The following is a 23,643-nucleotide window of genomic DNA, read 5'->3' as shown; positions in this document are numbered from 1 at the left end:
CAAGTCTCTGCTATATGGTCTTGTCTGAAGACAGCTTGAATTTATAACTTTATTTTGGACAGCTGAACCTCTTTATCATAGATGCAGAACATAGTTTTTAGGTCTCATTCTGTCCTCTTCCGATCCTTATATAATGCGTCAGCTTGGTATCTTAATGCATGTTGTATTATAAGTATACAGTTTATTGGTATTTAGCCTGCGCTATATGCATTTCGAAAAAAACCCGCTTGCTTGGCATTATTTATTAACTGTCAGCATTGTTTCATAACAACTGTAGACCTTAGTAAAGGAAGTTATTTTAGTGTGTTAAATTAGTATTTAGGTAATATAGTTGATCCAAGAGAAGAGCCTTTACTGTTTATAAACCAATTTTTGTCTTGGCTAATAAATATGAAGATGGAAAAATGTATTCAGAATATCAAATTAAACCTTGGATATTGGAAATGCAACGTATGCACTCAGGTACCATGGTGATGGGTACAGTATAAAAGCCCAACCTAACCTACAGGAGGAGGTAGGTCTTTGATTTTGTTACGTAATCTGTAGTTTTCCTTAGTTGCTGAGCTACAAAAACTTCACCAGTGTGACATAACCAGTACATAACCAGGTAGCAAAATTGTCTTCTCAAGTATGGCCATTGATTCATTGGCATTTTGAATTATTTAACAATCTGTAATCTAGAAGTTACTAATCTCAAACTTTGTTTTGGTGCGTGAGAACGTACATTGCTTTTAGTTGTTTAAAACAGTGGTTCTCAAAGCCGATGTGCCGCTTGTTCAGGGAAAGCCCCCTGGCGGGTCGGGCTGGTTTGTTTACCTGCCATGTCCACAGGTTCGGCCGATCGCGGCTCCCACTGGCTACAGTTCGCTGCTCCAGGCCAATGGGGGCCGCAGGAAGCGGCGCAGGCCAAAGGATATGCTGGCTGCCCTTTCCGCAGCCCCCATTGGCCTGGAACGGTGAACCGCAGCCAGTGGGAGCCACGATCGGCTGAACCTGTGGACGCGGCAGGTAAATAAACTGGCCCGGCCCGCTAGGGGGCTTTCCCTGAACAAGTGGCGGACTGTCTTTGAGAACCACTGGTTTAGAAGACATTCCTCTTGCTATAGGGAAATGTATTTAGTGTAATACAGAACTTGTTTTCAAACCAAGCAAAACAGTCCTCATGGAACCTCAAAAGCTATTTTTTGGTTTTCATAAATTGGAGTAGGAAAGATGAAAACTGTGTGTATAATTTTTATGAATTTTGTAAATTTAGGGTCTCTCTGGATTTCTGATTTCTATAGTAGAAAATGCAACTTCCATCTAAAAGATTTTTTGCTTGGTTGCAGAGAAATTCAGCCAAATTGTTCCATTTTTTTTATTTTTACCATCTTTAGACTGAAACAGTTGTAAAGGAGGTATGAACTACTTCTTTTTTTCAATGGGATGTTAACTAGTTCTCATTCAAGCTTCAGTGTGTAAATATTAACTATTTAGCTAATCAATTTAATGTGGTTAATGTGTTTAAGCACTGTGGACAGAAATTAAAATTTGTTATCCTACAAATGTTCTTGGTATGGTGTCAACAGCTTCGTATGATTATAGGAAGTTCAAAGATTTCTATTTAATTTAAAGTAATATAATGCATGCTGTACATGGGAGGGGACAAGACATACAAAAATGTATTTACACAGTAAATGTCATCATGCCTCTGTGTAATGAGAACTTCAGTTATACCTAGGAGTAATAATGTATATGCATTTTAAAATTACAAGTTCCAAATTTTTGTTTTAGTGCTTGATAATGATTCACTCTAATGTTTCTGAAGGCTTACTTGATGAGTAGACAATTATCTTGCTTTTATTGGAAGCAGCAAGGTTGTGGAATTTCAGCTGCAGTTTAATACCATAATGTTGCACAAGTTCAGAGCTATGCTTATTTTCACTTTTTCAGGAGAAAAAAAAATGTCAAAGCTTGGCCTCCTGAATTTCAAAATGTTGTAAATCAAAATTCAAAAACTGTGGTTAACTTGTCTGGAACATCTCAAATGTTTTTGCAAATGTATGGGATTGCATTGCCTACTTAAAAAGAAACACAAGTCACCCTAATTAAAGATAATGTAGGAAGAGAGATGCCTCATATCAAACTGAAACACTGCACCTGCTACATAATGTATATAGAATAGCAATGTATGTGTGTTTTCTTGTTTAAAAAAGGTAACATAAATTTAAAATATTACTATTAAATAAGCTTTACAAGTATTTCCAATAACCTGATTAAAAGTGCATACCAGGCAGAGATTCTAATATACTTAATTAGCTTGATTATTAAATGTGGAGTCAAATTTCACTCTGCATTTAAACACAGCTTGTTTAAATGTATTATTTATTAACCTTATAGCCTAATAATGCATGAATAGAGCTTAAACAATCCACCTGCCTACTTGCAAGTTGCAAGCAGGAAGCTTTCCTTTGTGAATGATAGATACAGTATACATTTTCATTTTTAAAAAGTTTTGAGCCCTAGTTGTGAAGGTAATCTGAATTTAAAGTAAATTCCACCGGTACTGTCTAGGTAAAATCTAACACAGGGTTCTTAAATGTGTAGTCCATCCATGTAGTTTTGTTATATTGTAATTCTTTTCAGAATCTCCAGAATCTAAGCTTTTTTAAAAGGGTATCTAATCCTCCTTGTTGCAGAGATAAGCTTCCAAATGTAACCAATGCAGTGATATCTGCATTCAGCCCGTAACCCAGAGATATGAACTCCCATGTTCCCTTTTAATCTGACTAGAAGATCAGCATTAAAGCCCCATGATGACACTTCACTGTCAACATTAACTATTTAATCACAGATCATTTTAGTGGATGGAATCGTGGTGGGAATAGGACTGAAGCACACTGGGTAGGTAATTGGGAGTTGCTGCAGCGAAGGAAATGCAGAGAAAAGGACAGAGGAGGCACTCAAAGACAGGGAATGGGGAGAGAAACCACGAAGGTATGTCTACGCTACCCGCCAGATTGGCGGGCAGCGATAGATCCAGTGGGGATCAATTTATCGTGTCTAGTCTAGACTCGATAAATCAACCCTCGAGCATGCTCTCGTCGACTCCTGTACTCCACTGCCGTGAGAGGCGCAGGCGGAGTCGACGGGGGAGCGGCAGCAGTCGACTCACCATGGTGAAGACACCATGGTAAGTCGATCTAAGTATGTCTAGGTACATTATTCACATAGCTGAAGTCGCATAACTTAGATCGATTTCCCCCCCCCCCCCCCCCATGTAGACCAGGGCTAAAAAGAGGTGGGGAAGTAAGAGAAACAAAGAACAGAAATAGTGATGAATCTAAAAGGGTCTTTTATCTTCTTGGTGATGATACAACAAATAAGGCACTGAACAAAATATTAATTTTGTTCCCATATTCTTCCCTTGAGCCCTGTACAAACTTTGTGATATTGCTGTGTGTTGCAGGGAATATGTAGACCTCAATGTATATCCTGGTCCATGGATCATAATTAAACATAAAAATGAGCCCTCTCCAGATGAGTTTCACTTTTGATCTAGAGTGCTTTTGCTGGCTGAGAAAGTTGAGCAGTAACTGAGGACAACTGGACTTAAAATGGAGCTTGTAAAGTAGCAGCCAGGAGGCTGGGTAACGGTAGATCATCAGATAACCTCTTTTGCTGTCTATCACAATAATTAGAAGGCTCTGGAGTGGGAGGAGCAGAGAGAGAATTCAGCTTCTTCCCAGCAGAGAAGGGGGCTGGGGGAAACGTTGGTTGTGGACTTCAAATTTCACACACTAGCAAGAAGTTGTTGCATAGGTGAAGCCCTCAAAGATTGTTCCAGCAGCAGCCTGGTAATGGAATTCTAGCTGTCTTCCATTCCCCTCAGTTGGGATGAAGGAAGGAAGCAGGGATCTTGCTTATGAAGAGTGCAGATCTCCCTTACTTTTGTGTCCAGTCTCCACCACATCCAGAGGCTGATTAAATTTATCATCTGGCTTTTCTATCCCTGTTCACCCATAGCAGCTGCTAGTTAGAAAACTTTATTTTACCACTTCTGAAAAAAAAATGTAACTTTTATGTTCATAGTCCAAGCATATTGCATATGAACCTTGTCTATGGTAGCAGCCTTCGTGCTTATAATTCTGGTGCTGGCAATGGTGGAAACAGTAGGTTGGATAAGACTAAACATCCTATCATCTAACCCTGCTTTTTGTCATCCCAGTGTTCTGTTACATAATTGTTATGGAGACTTCTTTTTATTTCTGCTTATTCCAGTATGTAAAGACAATATCACAGGATTATGGAATGTGTCCAGAGCAGTTAACAGTAGCCTCACAAATTGTTGTTCCTCTGAGTAGGAAGGAAGCATGAGCAGATAAATTCAGTAACAATAATACTGTCTTTGTGCAAATGGCCTTTGCTATGAAGGAGGAAAGAAACATTGTTTGAATCAGGTATTCTTGAAAAAGTTTTCCTTTGGGGAGTAGTAGCTGTTTATGGGGGCTCAGCTACAATTGCCTGCTAGTTAGTGTCAAGAAAAGCTTAGTGAGCAAGTTAGCTCAGCCCCACTGGGGAAGGTCACTACTGCATTACCTACTCCTGAATTGCATAAGGATAGTATCAACACTAATGGGTTGAACAGAGGGTTGCTGTGATCTGGTTTCCATTTTTCTGCTCTTACTATGTGCTTCAGGTAGAACAGGGCAGTGAAGCATTGAAGAGTGCATGGGGAGGAGGGAAATGTCATTCTCCCCGCTAGTAGTCAAGAAGTGACCCTGGATAGTGTTGTCCCCGAACCCTCTCTATGTGAACATTACATACACTTCCTAGCCAGAGAACTAATTCTGCTAAGTGAGATGCCGTGTTTAAATTCTACTTTAAAGCCAATCCGTTTCCCTGACCCAAACGGGAAACATGGTTTTGGGGGGAATGGGGGAAACAAAACACCTGTTACTATGGACAAGACCTTCTGTAGAATTCGAACACAAATCAGAAAGTAAAAGCAGTTTGTGACACCTTTTCATCAAAAGATTTAACATTTTTAAAAGACCTCTGGAAGAAGATGCTATAAATCTAACGGCAACCTATGGGCTTCATGGACTCTGCTGAGCTTCACCACAGTCCTCCACATAGGGGAGAGACTCTTTCTCTGTTGCTTATATAACATTAGTGTTTAAAGTGTGTTGGTGAGAATTAGTACCTCTGTTCAAAGAGCCTCTAAGTTTCAAGTGTACTATCACAAGTTGTTTTGTTTTTGTTTTTACATTTCACTACAATAAAACTAAATCAATGAGAAATTACCCATATGTCATCTGATGCCAGAGTTTTTTTTATTTGTTTTTAGGTTGGAAAAACTCAGATTGGGTATTTGAGATACAAAAGTTTAAAACAAAGTGAGTTTTTCACTTCTGAGGTATTAGTAATGCGTGGTAATGCTTATCTCAAACAACTAGAACTGGCCCTTCCAATTGTATTTAATTGTGTTGGATTCAGTAAGGACTGGCATCACTGGCTAGTTTAGGAGTTTCATTTAGCTATTGCACAATGTATTCAGCTGCATTTGCTCTGATACAGGTAGTCTAATCCTGTGTAGGCATTATCTAACGCAGGGATGGGCAAACTTTTTGGCCTGAGGGCATCAGGGTTGCAAAACTTTATGGAGGGCTAGGTAGGGAAGGCTGTGCCTCCCCAAACAGCCTATCCGCCCCGACTGTCCCCTCAGAACCCCCGACCTAGCCAACCCCTCTCCCCCACCGCTCCTTGTCCCCTGCCCCTAACCACCCCCCAGGACCACACCTCCTATCCAACCCTCCTGCTCCCAGTTCCCTGACTGCCCTGACCCCTATCCACACCCCCGCTCCTAACTGCCACCCCCTATCCAACCCCCCGCTTCCTCTGACAGCTCCTCCTGAACCTCCGCCTCATCCAACCGCCCCCTGTCCCCTGGGACTCCCTGTCCCTTATCCAACTCCTCCCCACCCCCTTACTATGCCCCTGAGAGCAGCAGGAGCTCGCAGCCACACTGCGGTCCTGCCTGGCAGGAGTGGCGGGCCAGAGTGCCGGTGGCGTAGCGTGCTGAGGCTGCGAGGCAGAAGGGACAGCAGGGGAGGAGCTGGGGGCTAGCCTCCCTGGCCGGGAGCCCAGGGCCTGGGCAGGACAGTCCCACAGGCCATAGTTTTCCCACCTCTGATGTAATGGGTGTAAATTGTGGGCCATGGACTTCTTGTGGCCGTCTTGGGAGCCGATGCTCGTCTCTGTATACGGAAGGCCAGTGAATCTGATCAGAGTGGCAAATGGATGGCAAGGAGCCACATGGAGATAGAAGAGTTTAGTGGGTTGGAGTGAGGGGAGGTGGGAAGCACAAGAAGAGAGCCACATGGGGATTTCATTGGTTTACATGGAAGTGCTGTGGAATTTTTGAAATATGTGGTTAAGAGGGGTAACAGAATTGGGAGGATCAGCAGAGTTAGTGTTTCTGCATAGGAGCAAAGCAACAGATGCTCAGAAATTATTCATGCTGTCATATTTATTCTGGAAAAAGTTTTTAAGGTTGAACATTCTTATTGGTAACTTCAGAGGAATATGGCTTAAGGATACTGCTTTTTTTAAGTTAGGAAAATCAAAGTTAAATTTACACTTTAATTTTTTAAAAAACATTGGAAGTATGGAAGTGGACACTACTGCCTTGTTCCCTTTGTGCCAGGATGCTAAATCTTACATTATGTACTTTCACACAGATAAGCTAATTTAAAAACTCTTATGAAAAAATTTCTAGATGAGTTTTCAATTTTTAAGCTGCATATGTCTACAAAACTTTGTCTATGAAATTATGTCAAAGTGGTGGCTCCATCATACTCACACTACAGATTTCAGTTTAACAAGAATGTAGTAGCGGCTTACTTAATCTGGCTATCGGTGTCTCCACTCCCTCTGTTTACCCTCCTGGGGGGTCTCTAATAATAGCCCGGTCCTTGTCATTCAAGTACATTCTCCTTCTTGGGGTTCTAGTTTATTAAAATAACAGTTCAATGTGCATGAAAGTCAAAACCTGTTTTTCCCAGATCCTACGTTCTTCAGCCAATTGCTGCTTCTTTTGATTCTCACTCCTATCTGAATTCAGGCTGCCCGCAGCAGACCTGGCTTCTTGTCTCATACTCCTTCAGGTGACCATTGCACTGAGTGGTAAACTAAGTCACGAGTGAGGCAGAGCCCAGGATTCTCAAAGGGCGAGCTCACCCTGTGACAAGGAGTTGAATCTCATTGAAATGGCAATTTAAAAAAAAGAAAAAAATGGATTGTAAACTGTGAGTACTATTTATTTTTCATTATAGTTTGTTGAAAAATGTATTGATACAGAAAGAATAAGTTAAATCTGCCAACTTTTCACTGGATTGTCATGCTTTTCTTTGTACCCCTTTTTTGCAAGAAATTTAAACCACTCTGGGAAATGTTTTGTTTTCCACACTGTTGCTTCTCATGCTGATTCTGAGACTATCAGTTATACATGTGTAATGTTGTGAAAGGTTCTTTTCCAACATTGAACATGAAATGTAACTTTTTAACTATACATTGTGAACTTGTGCACCAGGCCCCACTTGATGACATATCTGCTGCATGGGGGTGGGGATGGGAGGGAGAGACTCCCTCAAAAAGTATCACTAACTTCCCTGTGATGGGGTGAACTAGGCCTAAAGGCCCCCTGCTGGAGGCCTCAGGATTCTGCCACACCTATCCCAGGAAAGGAGCAGTGGAGAGGTCCTCCAAGCAGCCTAGTGTGGTTGTGAGGAAGCAACCAATCAGAGGGGTTGCTAGCATGGCCCATCAGGCCAGGAGGGCCCTATATAAAAAGGAGCTGCAGAACAGAGTAGTAGTTAGTAGCTACTTGAAGCCAGAGAAGAAACGACTGCGTGCTTGGCTGGAAAAAGCAGCAGGATCACAGACAGCTAAGTAGGGGCAGGGACTAGGGGAGTGAGAGGCTCCTGTCTGGCTGCTAGGACTAAACCTAAGACTGTTTGTTAGCAGGGACCAGGGGAGCATTAAGGGAGCTCCTGGCTGGCTGTAGAGACTGAGCCCTGGGGATACAGCCCCATACCAGGGCCGGGACTACTTACTGAAAACACAGACACACCTAACCAGAGGGGGCCCTCGTGAGAGGTGGGTGCGAACCCCCTTAACTCCCCTTTAAGATTTATCTCAATCTGGCAACATACACTGTGCTCATCTAAGATTTTTACCTGGTGAGTTACTGTGTATTAATTAACATGAGTTTAAGAACATGCTATTTTTCATGGAAAAGACTCATCCAGTGTCTGTACAAGCAGTGTCAGCTCTGTTGCAGTTATTTGCTTGGAGCAAGACTTGCCACTCCTCTAACTTGGATCAGGACTGAAAACAGTGGCTTTGCAGCTGACCCATTCCTATTTGTCCTCCCTGCATAGTCCCACAGTGCCCCTGAAACTACTTTGTGCATTGCTTATGTCTCCTGTGCTCTTGGTCACTTTTTTGTTTTGAGCTCTGTTTAATAAAGTGCAGTGCATGCATCTTTAGGTTTTTCTTTAAAAATAAATAAATAATGAATATCTTTATCAGTGATGATGCAATTTAATTTTTCAGAATAATTGTTTTTATGTATCAAAAATGTTCATTTGCTTGGCTCACACTTTCTAAAAAAAAGTTTGTATAATAGCTCTCCAAAGAATTGCAATTTCTGTGAGCCCATACTTTAGGCAACTGGAAGAGGCACTTAAAGTGTACAGTTACTAAGCTGTTGTCCAACAATTAGTGACAGCAGATGCTTGGCTGTCCACTTCCCACACATTTGTTGTTAACAGTTCCTTCTTCCTACAGTAGCTTAATGTGTCAGTGAAGAACACTAAGAACTTCTGGGGTGGGTGGACACGCTCCAATATCCCTTCCTTTCCATGTATACTTTTGGGTTCTTAGTTTCTCTTAATGGGATGGGTGGCCCTCTGATGTGAGACAGTGGAATATGAGGGAAGAGGAAACAAGGAAGATGGAACAAATGAAAGGGATCTTTAGAAGAGGTAATGTAAGGGTATGTCTACACTACGAAATTAGGTCGAATTTATAGAAGTCGTTTTTTTAGAAATCGGTTTTATATATTCGAGTGTGTGTGTCCCCACAAAAAATGCTCTAAGTGCATTAGGTGCATTAACTCGGCGGAGCGCTTCCACAGTACCGAGGCAAGCGTCGACTTCCGGAGCGTTGCACTGTGGGTAGCTATCCCACAGTTCCCGCAGTCTCCGCTGCCCATTGGAATTCTGGGTTGAGATCCCAATGCCTGATGGGGCTAAAACATTGTCGCGGGTGGTTCTGGGTACATATCGTCAGGCCCCCGTTCCCTCCCTCCCCCCGTGAAAGCAAGGGCAGACAATCATTTCGCGCCTTTTTTCCTGAGTTACCTGTGCAGACGCCATACCACGGCAAGCATGGAGCCCACTCAGGTAACCGTCACCCTATGTCTCCTGGGTGCTGGCAGACGCGGTACGGCATTGCTACACAGTAGCAGCAACCTCTTGCCTTGTGGGAGCAGACGGTACAGTACGACTGGTAGCCGTCATCGTCATGTCTGAGGTGCTCCTGGTCGCCTCTGTGAGGTCGATCAGGAGCGCCTGGGCAGACATGGGCGCAGGGACTAAATTTGGAGTGACTTGAGCAGGTCATTCTCTTTAGTCCTGCAGTCAGTCCTATTGAACCGTCATATGGTGAGTGGGCAGGCGATACGGACTGCTAGAAGTCGTATTGTACCATCTTCTGCCGAGCAGCCATGAGATGTGGATGGCATGCAGTCCTTCTGCACCGTCTGCTGCCAGCCAAAGATGTAAAAGATAGATGGAGTGGATCAAAACAAGAAATAGACCAGATTTGTTTTGTACTCATTTGCTTCCCCCCCTCCCCTGTCTAGGGGACTCATTCTTCTAGATCACACTGCAGTCACTTACAGAGAAGGTGCAGCGAGGTAAATCTAGCCATGTATCAATCAGAGGCCAGGCTAACCTCCTTGTTCCAATAACAACGATAACTTAGGTGCACCATTTCTTATTGGAACCCTCCGTGCAGTCCTGCCTGAAATACTCCTTGATGTACAGGCACCCCCTTTGTTGATTTTAGCTCCCTGAAGCCAACCCTGTAAGCCGTGTCGTCAGTCGCCCCTCCCTCCGTCAGAGCAACGGCAGACAATCGTTCCGCGCCTTTTTTCTGTGCGGACGCCATACCAAGGCAAGCATGGAGGCCGTTCAGCTCACTTTGGCAATTAGGAGCACATTAACCACCACACGCATTATCCAGCAGTATATGCAGCACCAGAACATGGCAACGCGATACCGGGCGAGGAGGCGACGTCAGCGCGGTCCCGTGAGTGATCAGGACATGGACACAGATTTCTCTGAAAGCATGGGCCCTGCCAATGCATGCATCATGGTGCTAATGGGGCAGATACATGCTGTGGAACACCGATTCTGGGCTCGGGGAACAAGCACAGACTGGTGGGACCGCATAGTGTTGCAGGTCTGGGACGATTCCCAGTGGCTGCGAAACTTTCGCATGCGTAGGGGCACTTTCATGGAACTTTGTGACTTGCTGTCCCCTGCCCTGAAGCGCATGAATACCAAGATGAGAGCAGCCCTCACAGTTGAGAAGCGAGTGGCGATAGCCCTGTGGAAGCTTGCAATGCCAGACAGCTACCGGTCAGTTGGGAATCAATTTGGAATGGGCAAATCAACTGTGGGGGCTGCTGTGATGCAAGTAGCCCACGCAATCAAAGATCTGCTGATATCAAGGGTAGTGATCCTGGGAAATGTGCAGGTCATAGTGGATGGCTTTGCTGCAATGGGATTCCCTAACTGTGGTGGGGCTATAGACAGAACCCATATCCCTATCTTGGCACCGGAGCACCAAGCCGCCGAGTACATAAACCGCAAGGGGTACTTTTCGATAGTGCTGCAAGCTCTGGTGGATCACAAGGGACGTTTCACCAACATCAACGTGGGATGGCCGGGAAAGGTGCATGATGCTCGCATCTTCAGGAACTCTGGTCTGTTTCAAAAGCTGCAGGAAGGGACTTTATTCCCAGACCAGAAAATAACTGTTGGGGATGTTGAAATGCCTATAGTTATCCTTGGGGACCCAGCCTACCTCTTAATGCCATGGCTCATGAAGCCGTACACAGGCAGCCTGGACAGTAGTCAGGAGCTGTTCAACTACAGGCTGAGCAAGTGCAGAATGGTGGTAGAATGTGCATTTGGACGTTTAAAGGCGCGCTGGCGCAGTTTACTGACTCGCTTAGACCTCAGCGAAACCAATATTCCCACTGTTATTACTGCTTGCTGTGTGCTCCACAATATCTGTGAGAGTAAGGGGGAGACGTTTATGGCAGGGTGGGAGGTTGAGGCAAATCGCCTAGCTGCTGGTTACGCGCAGCCAGACACCAGGGCGGTTAGAAGAGCACAAGAGGGCGCGGTACGCATCAGAGAAGCTTTGAAAACCAGTTTCATGACTGGCCAGGCTACGGTGTGAAAGTTCTGTTTGTTTCTCCTTGATGAAACCCCCTGCCCCTTGGTTCACTCTACTTCCCTGTAAGCTAACCACCCTCCCCTCCTCCCTTTAATCATTGCTTGCAGAGGCAATAAAGTCATTGCTGCTTCACAGTCATGCATTCGTTATTCATTCATCACACAAATAGGGAGATGACTACCAAGGTAGCCCAGGAGGGATGGTGGAGGAGGGAAGGAAAATGCCACACAGCACTTTAAGCACAGCACTTTAAAAGTTTACAACTTTAAAATTTATTGAATGACAGCCTTCTTTTTTTTGGGCAATCCTCTGTGGTGGAGTGGCTGGTTGGCCGGAGGCCCCCCCACCGCATTCTTGGGCGTCTGGGTGTGGAGACTATGGAATTTGGGGAGGAGGGCAGTTGGTTACAGAGGGGCAGCAGTGGCAGTCTGTGCTCCAGCTGCATTTGCTGCAACTCAACCATACACTGGAGCATACTGGTTTGGTCCTGCAGCAGCCTCAGCATTGAATCCTGCCTCCTCTCATCACGCTGCCGTCACATTTGAGCTTCAGCCCTGTCTTCAGCCCGCCACCTCTCCGCCCGGTCATTTTGTGCTTTCCTGCACTCTGACATTATTTGCCTCCACGCATTCGTCTGTGCTCTGTCAGTGTGGGAGGACAGCATGAGCTCGGAGAACATTTCATCGCGAGTGCGTTTTTTTTTCTTTCTAAGCTTCACTAGCCTCTGGGAAGGAGAAGATCCTGTGATCATTGAAACACATGCAGCTGGTGGAGAAAAAAAAGGGACAGCGGTATTTAAAAAGACACATTTTATAAAACAGTCGCTTCACTCTTTCAGGGTAAACCTTGCTGTTAACATTGCATACATAGGACATGTGCTTTTGTTACAAGGTCGCATTTTGCCTCCTCCCACCGCGTGACTACCCCCTCAACCTTCCCCCCTCCCTGTGGCTAACAGCGGGGAACATTTCTGTTTAGCCACAGGCAAACAGCCCAGCAGGAATGGGCTCCTCTGAGTGTCCCCTGAAGAAAAGCACTCTATTTCAACCAGGTGACCATGAATTATATCTCACTCTCCTGAGGATAACACAGAGAGATAAAGAACGGATTTTGGTTGAATGCCAGCAAACATACACTGCAATGCTTTGTTCTACAGTGATTCCCGAGTACGTGTTACTGGCCTGGAGTGGTAAAGTGTCCTACCATGAAGGACGAAATAAGGCTGCCCTCCCCAGAAACCTTTTGCAAAGGCTTTAGGACTACATCTAGGAGAACCGCAAATGCCAGGGCAAAGTAATCCTTTCACATGCTTGCTTTTAAACCATGTATAGCATTTTAAAAGGTACACTCACCAGAGGTCCCTTCTCCGCCTGCTGGGTCCAGGAGGCAGCCTTGGGTGGGTTCGGGGGGTACTGGCTCCAGGTCTAGGGTGAGAAACAGTTCCTGGCTGTCGGGAAAACCGGTTTCTCCGCTTGCTTGCTGTGAGCTATCTACAACCTCCTCCTCCTCATCATCTTCTTCGTCCCCAAAACCTACTTCCGTACTGCCTCCATCTCCATTGAAGGAGTCAAACAACACGGCTGGGGTAGTGGTGGCTGAACCCCCTAAAATGGCATGCAGCTCATCATAGAAGCGGCATGTTTGGGGCTCTGACCCAGAGCGGCTGTTCGCCTCTCTGGTTTTCTGGTAGGCTTGCCTCAGCTCCTTCAGTTTCACGCGGCACTGCTTCGGGTCCCTGTTATGGCCTCTGTCCTTCATGCCCTGGGAGATTTTCACAAAGGTTTTGGCATTTCGAAAACTGGAACGGAGTTCTGATAGCACGGATTCCTCTCCCCAAACAGCGATCAGATCCCGTACCTCCCGTTCGGTCCATGCTGGAGCTCTTTTGCGATTCTGGGACTCCATCATGGTCACCTGTGCTGATGAGCTCTGCATGGTCACCTGCAGCTTGCCACGCTGGCCAAACAGGAAATGAGATTCAAAAGTTCGCGGTTCTTTTCCTGTCTACCTGGCCAGTGCATCTGAGTTGAGAGTGCTGTCCAGAGTGGTCAGAATGGAGCACTCTGGGATAGCTCCCGGAGGCCAATACCATCGAATTGTGTCCACAGTACCCCAAATTCGAGCCGGCAACGTCGATTTAAGCGCTAATCCACTTGTCAGAGATGGAGTAAGGAAATCGATTTTAAGAGCCCTTTAAGTCGAAATAAAGGGCTTCATTGTGTGGACGGGTGCAGGTTTAAATCGATTTAACGCTGCTAAATTCGACCTAAAGTCCTAGTGTAGACCAGGGCTAACATAGGACAGAGTAAGAGGAAGAAAACAATGTGGAGGTAAATATGAAATGGCAGAAAAAGAAACAAGAATAAATCAATATATGATTTAATGGTAACAGAAGAATAGAAGGGTGGGTGGAGAAAACATACAACTTCTGACTCATCACTTCTATTTATGCTACAGTGTACTGATACTTAAAGTTCCTTCTCTTGGGTTTAATTCCCCCCTTACAAATTAGAGTGAAGCACTGCTACAGAAATTTAACAGAGCACAATCAACTGTTCATTTCAAAATTTAAAACAACCCACCAAAAACGCTGTATTATATGAACCCCACCTTAAACTTGTTTTACTGAAATTCAGCTCACACAGGGTAGGATGCTTACCTTTCTGCCCATAATCATACAAACATAAGAGTGGCCATACTGGGTCAGACCAAAGGTCCATCTAGCCCAGTATCCTGTCTTTCCACCATGGCCAATGCCAGGTGCCCCCGAGGGGATGAACAGAACAGGTAATCATCATTCTTAGCTTCTGGCAAACACCATTCCTGTCCATCTGAGCTAATAGCCATTGATGGACCTATCCTCCATGAATTTATCTGGTTCTTTTTTGAACCGTGTTATAGTCTTGGCTTTCACAACATCCTATGGCAAGGAGTTCCACAGGATGACTGTGCATTGTGTGAAGAAAATACTTTTTTGTTTGTTTTAAATTTGCTGCCTATTCATTTCATTTGATCACCCCAGTTCTTGTGTTAGGAAATTGTCTAAATAACATTTCCTTATTTACTTTCTCCACACCAGTCATGATTTTATAGACCTCTATCATATCCCCTTTCAGTTGTCTCTTTTCCAAGCTGAAAAGTCCCAGTTTTATTAATCTCTTCTCATATGGTTGCTGTTCCATACCTCTAATAATTTTTGTTGCCCTTTTCTGAACCATGTCCAATTCCAATATATCTTTTTTGAGATGGGGCGACCACATCTGCACACAGTATTCAAGATGTGGGAGTACCATGAATTTATATAGAGACAATATATTTTCTGTCTTATTATCTATCCCTTTCTTTATGATTCCCAACATTCTGTTTGCTTTTTGCATTGAATGGATGTTTTCAGAGAACTATTTACAATGACGCCAAGATCTCTTTCTTGAGTGGTAACAGCTAATTTAGACCCCATCATTTTATATGTATAGTTGGGATTATGTTTTCCAATGTGCATTACTTTGCATTTGACAACATTGAATTTCATCTGCCATTTTGTTGCCCGGTCACCCAGTTTTGAGAGATCCTTTTGTAGCTCTTAGTTCAGTCGCAAGCAGACTACGATCTTAAGTAGTTTTGTATCATCTGCAAATTTTCCCACCTTACTTTTTTCAGATCATTTATGAATATGTTGAACAGAATTGGTCCCAGTACAGACTCTTGGGGGACACAACTATTTACACTCTCCATTCTGAAAACTGACCATTTATTCCTACCCTTTGTTTTCTATCTTTTAACCAGTTACCAATCCATGAAAGGACCTTCCCTGTTATCCCATGACAGCTTACTTTGCTTAAGAGCCTTTGGTGAGGGACCTAGTCAAAGGTTTTCTGAAAATCTAAGTACACAAATCTACTGGATCCTCCTTGTCCACATGCTTGTTGACCCCCTCAAAGAATTCAAGTAGATTGGTGAGGCATGATTTCCTTTTACAAAAACCATGTTGACTCTTCCCCAACAAATTTTGTTCATCTATATGTCTGACATTTTTGTTCTTTACTATAGTTTCAACCAGTTTGCCCAGTAGTGAAGTCAGGCTTACCGGCCTGTAATTGCCGGGATCACCTCTGGAACCCTTTTTAAAAATTGGTGTCACATTAATTACTCTCCAGTCATTTGGTACAGAAGGTGATTTAAATGATAGGTTACAGACTACAGTTAGTAGTTGTCTCAGAACTCTTGGGTGAATACTATCTGGTCCTGGTGACTTATTACTGTTTAGTTTATCAATTTGTTCCAAAACCTCCTCTAATGACACCTCAGTCTGGGACAGTTCCTCAGATCTGTCACCTACAAAGAATGGCTCAGGTTTGGGAATCTCCCTAACATCCTCAGCTGTGAAGACCGATGCATAGAATTCATTTAGTTTCTCTGCATTGGCCTTACTGTGCTTGAGTGCTCCTTTAGCATCGTGATCGTCCAGTGGCCCCACTGGTGGTTTAGCAGGCTTCCTGTTTCTGATGTACTTAAAACATTTTTTGCTGTTACTTTTTGAGTCTTTAGCTAGCTGTTCTTCAAATTCTTTTTTGGCCTTCCTAATTATATTTTTACCATTTGCCAGAGTTTATGTTCCTTTCTATTTTCCTCACTAGGATTTAACTTCCACTTTTTAAAGGATGCTTTTTTGCTTCTCACTGCTTCTTTTACTTTGTTGTTCAGCCACAGTGTCACTTTTTTGGTTCTCTTACTATGTCTTTTAATTTGGGGTATACATTTAAGTTGAGCCTCTATTATGGTGTCTTTAAAAAGTTTCCATGCAGCTTGCAGGGATTTCACTTTTTTGCGCTGTACCATTTTAATTTCTGTTTAACTAACTTCCACATTTTTGTGTAGTCCCCCTTTCTGAAATTAAATGCTATAGTGTTGGACTGCTGTAGTGTTTTCACTGCTACAGTGATGTTAAATTTAATTCTATTATGGTCACTGTTACCAAGTGGTCCAGCTATATTCACCTCTTGGATCAGATTCTGTGCTCCACTCAGGACTAAATCAAGAATTGCCTCTCCTCTTGTGGGTTTCAGGACTAACTGCTCCAAGAAACCGTCATTTAAGGTGTCAAGAATCTTTATTTCTGTATCCTGTCCAGAGGTGACATGTACCCAATCAATATGTGGATAATTGAAATCCCCCATTATTATTGAGTTTTTTTATTTTAATAGCCTCTCTAATCTTCCTGAGCATTTCACAGTCACTGTCACCATCCTGGTTAGGTGGTCGGTAATATATCCTCCTGCTATATTGTTATTAGAGCATGAAATTACTATCCATAGAGATTCTTTTTGATTTCAGTAGATGGGACTGACATATACTTAGTTTCACTCTACTGCTATTGAAAAGGAGTACTTGTGGCACCTTAGAGACTAACCAATTTATTTGAGCATAAGCTTTCATGAGCTACAGCTCACTTCATCGGATGCATTCAGTGGAAAATACAGTGAGGAAATTTATATACACACAGAACATGAAAAAATGGGTGTTATCATACACACTGTAAGGAGAGTGATTACTTAAGATGAGCTAATACCATCAGGGGGACGGGGGGCAGGGAAAGAAAACATTGCTATTGTGTTTAAGAGCATCTCAAGCAAAGATACAATCCTCTGTATTGCTGCTAGGAATTCTCTGAATTGGGGAGGAAGCAAATGAACAAACTGCCAATCACACCTCTTCTTTCCCATCTCCTTCCTCACATAAGAACACCTCCAGCAGGAGCAGAGGATCACAATCCCAGCAAGAATAACAGAATGAAAACTTTAGGTTCAAGTTAATTTCCTGATTTTGAACAGCATGAAACAGATATGATCCTGGGACAGTAGGAGAAGAGTTGAACCCAAATAGAAATTAAGGGAAGAGGCAAACATGGAGGAACTGCATTGGTGAACGAAGGCATGTTCATTTGCAGTAGTTCTATTCAAGGATATTTATCCACGTGTCAGACTTGGGGCATGGCTACACTTGAAACTTCAAAGCGCTGTCACGGCAGCGCTTTGAAGTGCGATTGTGTCGCGCGTAAGGTCTTCCAGCGCTCCTGACTTGGGGCATGGCTACACTTGAAACTTCAAAGCGCTGTCACGGCAGCGCTTTGAAGTGCGATTGTGTCGCGCGTAAGGTCTCCCAGCGCTCCTGGTAATCCACCTCCATAAGGGGATTGGCTCAGAGTGCTGGGAGCCTGTCTACACTAGCGCTTTGAAGCACTCAGACTTGCTGCGCTCAGGGGGATGATTTTTCATACCCCTGAGCTAGCAAGCTAGAGCGCTATAAAATGTAAGTGTAAACAAGCCCTTGGTCTCTTACTCTGTGGGCAAGCATGTACATTTCTAGAAACAGTGATGACAGCATTTTGAGCTCCTGGGTGAACAAATTTTTCAGTGATCCCTTGAACTATAAGAATGAGGAGTACAGTTTTGGAACCTTAACTCATAATGAGCAGTACCTATTCAGGTGAGTAGTCCCATACAGCTCAAAAGGACTGCTTGCATGAACAGGTAGTATTCATTGTGAAAGAGGGTTGCAGAATTGGGCCTAACTAAAGAGGCAGAGTTGATAACCGTGAGCAGTATCCATCAATCTTCAGCTGGGAAAGGGAGTTGCTGGCATAAAATGCCTTTGGAGAAAGTGGGGAAGGTTAGAAAAAAAAGGAAATGATATATTGAGGAAGTAACCCTGCTTCTAAAGCAGGGCAAACCTCAAGCAAAGGAGGCATTAAGATTTGACTACATTTGCTTGCAGCTATTAGTTTGGATTTACATCTTAACATCTTTGTCACTTAGGGAGCCCAGGTACTGTTTCATTGTAATGTTAACTCAATTGTCATGTTGTCATGTAGTTGTTCTCCAGTAAAACAATTATTTTAAAGGTCAGGTTTGATATAGTGTGAAACACTACCAGTAGTAGTTCAGTTAAAAATGAAAGTTTGTGATTCTTGCTTGAAACGTATTGATCACTTCTCTTCTAACGTCACATCTCTCCTTTTCCACATCAAGAAAGATTAAACCACTTCTGGCACTGTCATACAACTTGGAGAGAGAGGGGTCTTTTAGTTCCATAAATCCAGCTTGTCTGTATTTAAACTTTTTTTTCAAACTGATTTACAGTTGGGAATAGTTTCCTCTTTCTCTTCTGTAACTAAAGCTGTTAGAACGGGAAGTAGTTTGGAGGATGAAGTAAATCTCATTTGCGGCACTAGAAATCTGGGTGATGAATTTCTCATGTCCATTTTTCTGGTAGATTGATTTTTTAATTTAAGAAAGCTTAAATGCTAAGTGTCTTAGCACTCAGCAAAAAAATTGAAAATTCTTTCAAAAATTGAATGGATGCACTGTTTTCCTAAGGCCAGTCGACAGTGAGATTGATGTGGAATGTTGGGGATGGAAAAAACACTGTTCTAGAACCATATTATGTCAAGGCGGTTGATGCAGATAGGTCTTGCATGCACTAGGAAAACTTCAATTTTAATCACACTGTGGATCACTTAGCACATATGTACATCCAGGTGTTTCCGGTGATGTTCAAGTGTAAATAAAAACCACTTTTTGGGTGGGAGTTAGTGCTATCCTAGAATGCCTTTACTCATTCTTCACTGACAGTTTTGATCAGACTACTGCCTCTAACGTCTGTCAGACTGACTACAAATTGGCATGCAAACTGCTCAAACCCAGTCTGACTGTCCCAATTCAGTGTTCACCTGAGAGCAGCCAAGATGGAACTCTGCTGAAGTTGGCTCCACTTGGCTTCCAAGGGATACATTCCCAAATCCATCTTACAGAGAAACAATGAAGGGCACAAAAATAGCTTGAAGTACACTGTAATTTAAACCTGTAACTTTTTGTATGTATATTTTCCTCATGAAATTTCACCTGGAAACCTATCTCCTCATGAAATGAGTATTTAGTCTGAATTACACACGACTCCCCCTCTCCCTATTTACTTGGGGCTGCTACAACTACAAGTCTTTCTCTTAGGACCATCTCCCATAGCCCTACGCTCTGAAAAAGAGAACAGAGGCATTAATGTATATGTCCCAGACTGACTTTTCACCCTTCATCTCAGCCTCTCATTTGCCCATTTCCCTTTTTTTTTCTTCTTCTCTGCCTTCGCACCTAAGGCAATGGAGGAACTAGGTGGGGTGCATGGAACGTGGTCAGCAGAGGTTTAGGCTTTTTGTCATGGTCTGCAGTGAATTAGGAGGGCATAGCTTCTGCCCCTCAGCGTCAGATGAGCAATTCCTCATGCAGGACAGCACCATTCAAAAGTGAGAACTAAAACAAAAGTATGTAAATAAGTGCAGATACATACACTATATACTGTATAATCTTACACCTGTTGCAAAGTGCTGTGCTGGAAAATGTGGAATAGGTACCCAGAGGGGGAGAGATGCGTCAGTGGACAGAACACTAGTATGCACGTGGGGCAAAAATGCAAAGAACCTGCAGTTGAAATAGCATAACTAATGTGAACTCACTGCATTGTTGGTACTTATGCTGGTGCTGGTTCACTTACCACTGTTTCACTTACCAATGCCTCAATTCTTTTTTGTACATGTTGCCTAAGAGCAGGTACTGGTTGAAGAGAAGACTGGAAGGCCAGGGGCTGGTGAGAATGGAGTAGGGCATATCCTCCCAAGTCCTCATACACCTAGGGTAGGAATGCCAAAACCCTGATGTTTTACTCCAGTCTGACCATCCCAATTCTCCAAAACCTTCCCAGTGCACACAGGCAATACCCCCACTCACCCTCTGCATGCCCCAGACAAACCCTCCAGTCAACACTCTACTTTTTTTCCTCCAGACAACCCCTGTATCTTATGATGACTTTCTGGGTCTTGGAAAAACTTAATCAACTCTGCTTTGCTACAAGGGTTATTTCAGAATTAAATGAGGTACCCCATGAACACCAACGTTTGTTGACACAAATTACATACAGTTTTCAGACCCTACAAGCCTATGGAGTGGGAGTCTGGGCTAAAACTATTTCTTTGGAGATGTGTAGAAGTTTGTTTTTAACCTTTATTAATAATTTTGAATGGTTGGCTCTTCATTACTGAAACTAAACTTACAGGAGTAGATGAAGTAGACTTTCAAAGTAAATAAAAAAAACCCAATCCCTCTGGCTTTTGCCAAACTTTCCAACTTAATTCTGTTCCTCTCATTTCTTCTGGTGGTACAAATGGATTCTTCTCTCTCCTCCACCCACCTTTTCTTTCCTCTTTCTTTTCTCCATCAGCTTGGTTAGGAAGAACTAATCTCCCAGCAAGTGTGTGAGCTTGAGAAAAATAATTACTGTCATATTTTAGGTAGAAGCTGTGAATTGAAATATGGATGGAGTGTTATGCTTCCTAAGATAAATCCCTTCTTCCCCTCTCTCACCTACACACACGAAGTAAATTTTAAAACTTAAACTTTCATAATACGTTCATATATCAAAGCAGTTTACAAAAGTAACCATACTTTGGGTTAGATTGTTCTTGAGGATAAAAGCTGACTGTCCCTTTCTGGCTGTGAAGGATATTCTACCATCAGAAGAGAACTTGTCAGGCTTCAGTGATCCAGTAGAACTCAGGGACAAAAAACAAAAGCTCAGTTGGGGCTGTAGTATCAATCTAAAGGGTTACTACAGTGCTCCATGTTGGCATAAACTATTTATCCATTCTTCAGTGTATTAGAGCAGAGTGATCCACCTGTTAAAGGTAAACTGAAAAGGGGGAAAAAGGGTTGGTCCATTTAATTTTTTTTTTTTTTTTTACATTAGAAACTTAGACCCACCCCTGAGGACTGCCTCTGTTGTGTGTTTTGTCTCCATTAATTCCCATATAGGAAATTACAAGCCCTTGATCAGGGAAGGGGGAGGTTTAGGAGCAATCTCAGTGCCTTGTTTTCTTTCCTGGGTATGGATGCAGAAGCTCAATAGCATGTTTCTCCACACTACTTCACTAGCCTACTTGAGGACACTGGGGCTTGGTCTGCACCTAAAACTTAGGTCAACCAGCTACGTCGCTAGGGTGTGAAAAGACCCACGGCCATGAGCTCAGAGCCTGGGTCATCTGACTTAGCTTGCAGGGCTCATGCCACGGCGCTAAAAATAGCAATATAAATGTTGGGCTTGAGCTGGAGCTTGGGCTCTAAGACCCTCCCCCCTCCGCAGGTTCTTGAGCCCCAATATCTACACTGCTATTTTTAACCCTGCAGTGTGAACCTAAGGTGACTTGGGATCTGAGCCTCACCACCTCCTTTTTTTTGCTGTGGAGACATGCCCAATGAGCACTTTATAGAAATAGCTCATTGTTCTCTAGGTAACAGAAACATTGTTTCTCTCCCACTGGGCTAGGCAAAGGTGGGAACAGAGGTAGCTTTTAACATTGTCCTTTTGACTTGCTCTAGGATTAGAGACTGGGAAAGAGAATGACACTGTTGGGCTTCATATCTCGTAATGGGGCAGTTGTAGATAGTAGGGCTCTTCCTTTAATATCTACAACAGCTACAGCCAGCTACATTAAAAATACTTTACACTGCATGTGCAGTGTTGTTCTAGCCATGTCTGTCGTGGGATATTAGAGAGACTAGGTGGGTGAGAAAATATCTTTTATTGGACCAACCTCCGTTGGCGAGAGAGACAAGCCACACAGAGCTCTTCTTCAGGTCTGGGAAAGGTATTCTGAGAATCACAGCTAATTGCAAGATGGAATAGATGGTTTAGCATAAATAGTTAGCTCATATTCTAAGGGACATTCAAGGTAGAGTAGCCTGTTAACACCTCTGTATAGGACAAAAAGAGGGGATTTAGTGGGTTACAGATTGTCATATGGGATTTTTATCTGAGCCCTGGTCTACACTAGGACTTTAGGTCGAATTTAGCAGTGTTAAATCGATGTAAACCTGCACTCGTCCACACGATGAAGCCCTTTTTTTCGACTTAAAGGGCTCTTAAAATCGATTTCCTTACTCCACCCCGACAAGTGGATTAGTGCTGAAATCGGCCTTGCCAGGTCTAATTTGGGGTACTGTGGACACAATTTGATGGTATTGGCCTCCGGGAGTTATCCCAGAGTGCTCCATTGTGACCGCTCTGGACAGCACTCTCAACTCAGATGCACTGGCCAGGTAGACAGGAAAAGAACCGCGAACTGTTGAATCTCATTTCCTGTTTGGCCAGCGTGGCAAGCTGCAGGTGACCATGCAGAGCTCATCAGCAGAGGTGACTATGATGGAGTCCCAGAATCACAAAAGAGCTCCATCATGGACTAAACGGGAGGTACGGGATCTGATCGCTGTATGGGGAGAGGAATCCACGCTATCAGAACTCCGTTCCAGTTTTCGAAATGTCAAAACCTTTGTAAAAATCTCCCAGGGCATGAAGGACAGAGGCCATAACAGGGACCCAAAGCAGTGCCGCGTGAAACTTAAGGAGCTGAGGTAAGCCTACCAGAAAACCACAGAGGCGAATGGCCGCTCCGGGTCAGAGCCACAAACATGCCACTTCTCTGATGAGCTGCATGCCATTTTAGGGGGTTCAGCCACCACTACCCCAGCCGTGTTGTTTGACTCCTTCAATGGAGATGGAGGCAACACGGAAGCAGGTTTTCGGGACGATGAAGATGACGATGAGGTTGTAGATAGCTCACAGCAAGCAAGCGGAGAAGCCGGTTTTCCCGACAGCCAGGAACTGTTTCTCACCCTGGACCTGGAGCCAGTTCCCCCCGAACCCACCCAAGGCTGCCTCTTGGACCCGGCAGGCGGAGAAGGGACCTCCGGTGAGTGTACCTTTTAAAATACTATACATGGTTTAAAAGCAAGCATGTGAAAGGATTAATTTGCCCTGGCATTCGCGGCTCTCCTGGATGTACTCCCAAAGCCTTTGCAAAAGGTTTCTGTGGAGGGCAGCCTTATTCCGTCCTCCATGTTAGGACACTTTACCACTCCAGGCCAGTAGCATGTACTCAGGAATCATTGTAGAACAAAGCATTGCAGTGTATGTTTGCTGGTGTTCAAACAACATCCGTTCTTTATCTCTCTGTGTTATCCTCAGGAGAGTGAGATATCATTCATGGTCACCTGGTTGAAATAGGGTGCTTTTCTTCAGGGGACACTC

The 23,643-nt window shown here is 43.7% G+C and overlaps 2 protein-coding genes across 7 annotated transcripts in view; one reads left to right on the top strand and one right to left on the bottom strand.

Moving 5' to 3' along the window:
* The window catches only part of CHD1 (chromodomain helicase DNA binding protein 1), an 89,586-nt gene that overhangs the window by 2,500 nt on the left and 63,443 nt on the right, over positions 1 to 23,643 (top strand). Inside the window, exon 4 of one of the 6 annotated variants that reach the window (XM_073344589.1) lies at positions 7,106 to 7,289. The exons of the other annotated variants lie outside the window; for them this stretch is intronic. Coding sequence (XP_073200690.1) covers positions 7,276 to 7,289 — 14 coding nt within the window. The 5' untranslated portion in view covers positions 7,106 to 7,275. The remainder of the gene's footprint in view (positions 1 to 7,105; positions 7,290 to 23,643) is intronic. 6 annotated transcript variants of the gene reach the window in all.
* On the bottom strand, positions 12,034 to 13,672 carry LOC140911476 (uncharacterized). The gene is made up of 2 exons (XM_073344584.1): positions 12,870 to 13,672; positions 12,034 to 12,282 (listed from the first exon to the last, which is right to left on the bottom strand). The coding sequence occupies exons 1-2, from the start codon at positions 13,450 to 13,452 to the stop codon at positions 12,053 to 12,055; spliced, it is 813 nt and encodes a 270-aa protein (XP_073200685.1). The 5' UTR covers positions 13,453 to 13,672; the 3' UTR covers positions 12,034 to 12,052.

Source organism: Lepidochelys kempii, chromosome 5 (genome assembly GCF_965140265.1).
Source record: "Lepidochelys kempii isolate rLepKem1 chromosome 5, rLepKem1.hap2, whole genome shotgun sequence".
NCBI lineage: Eukaryota > Metazoa > Chordata > Testudines > Cheloniidae > Lepidochelys > Lepidochelys kempii.
This window is presented reverse-complemented; position numbering and strand designations above follow the sequence as displayed.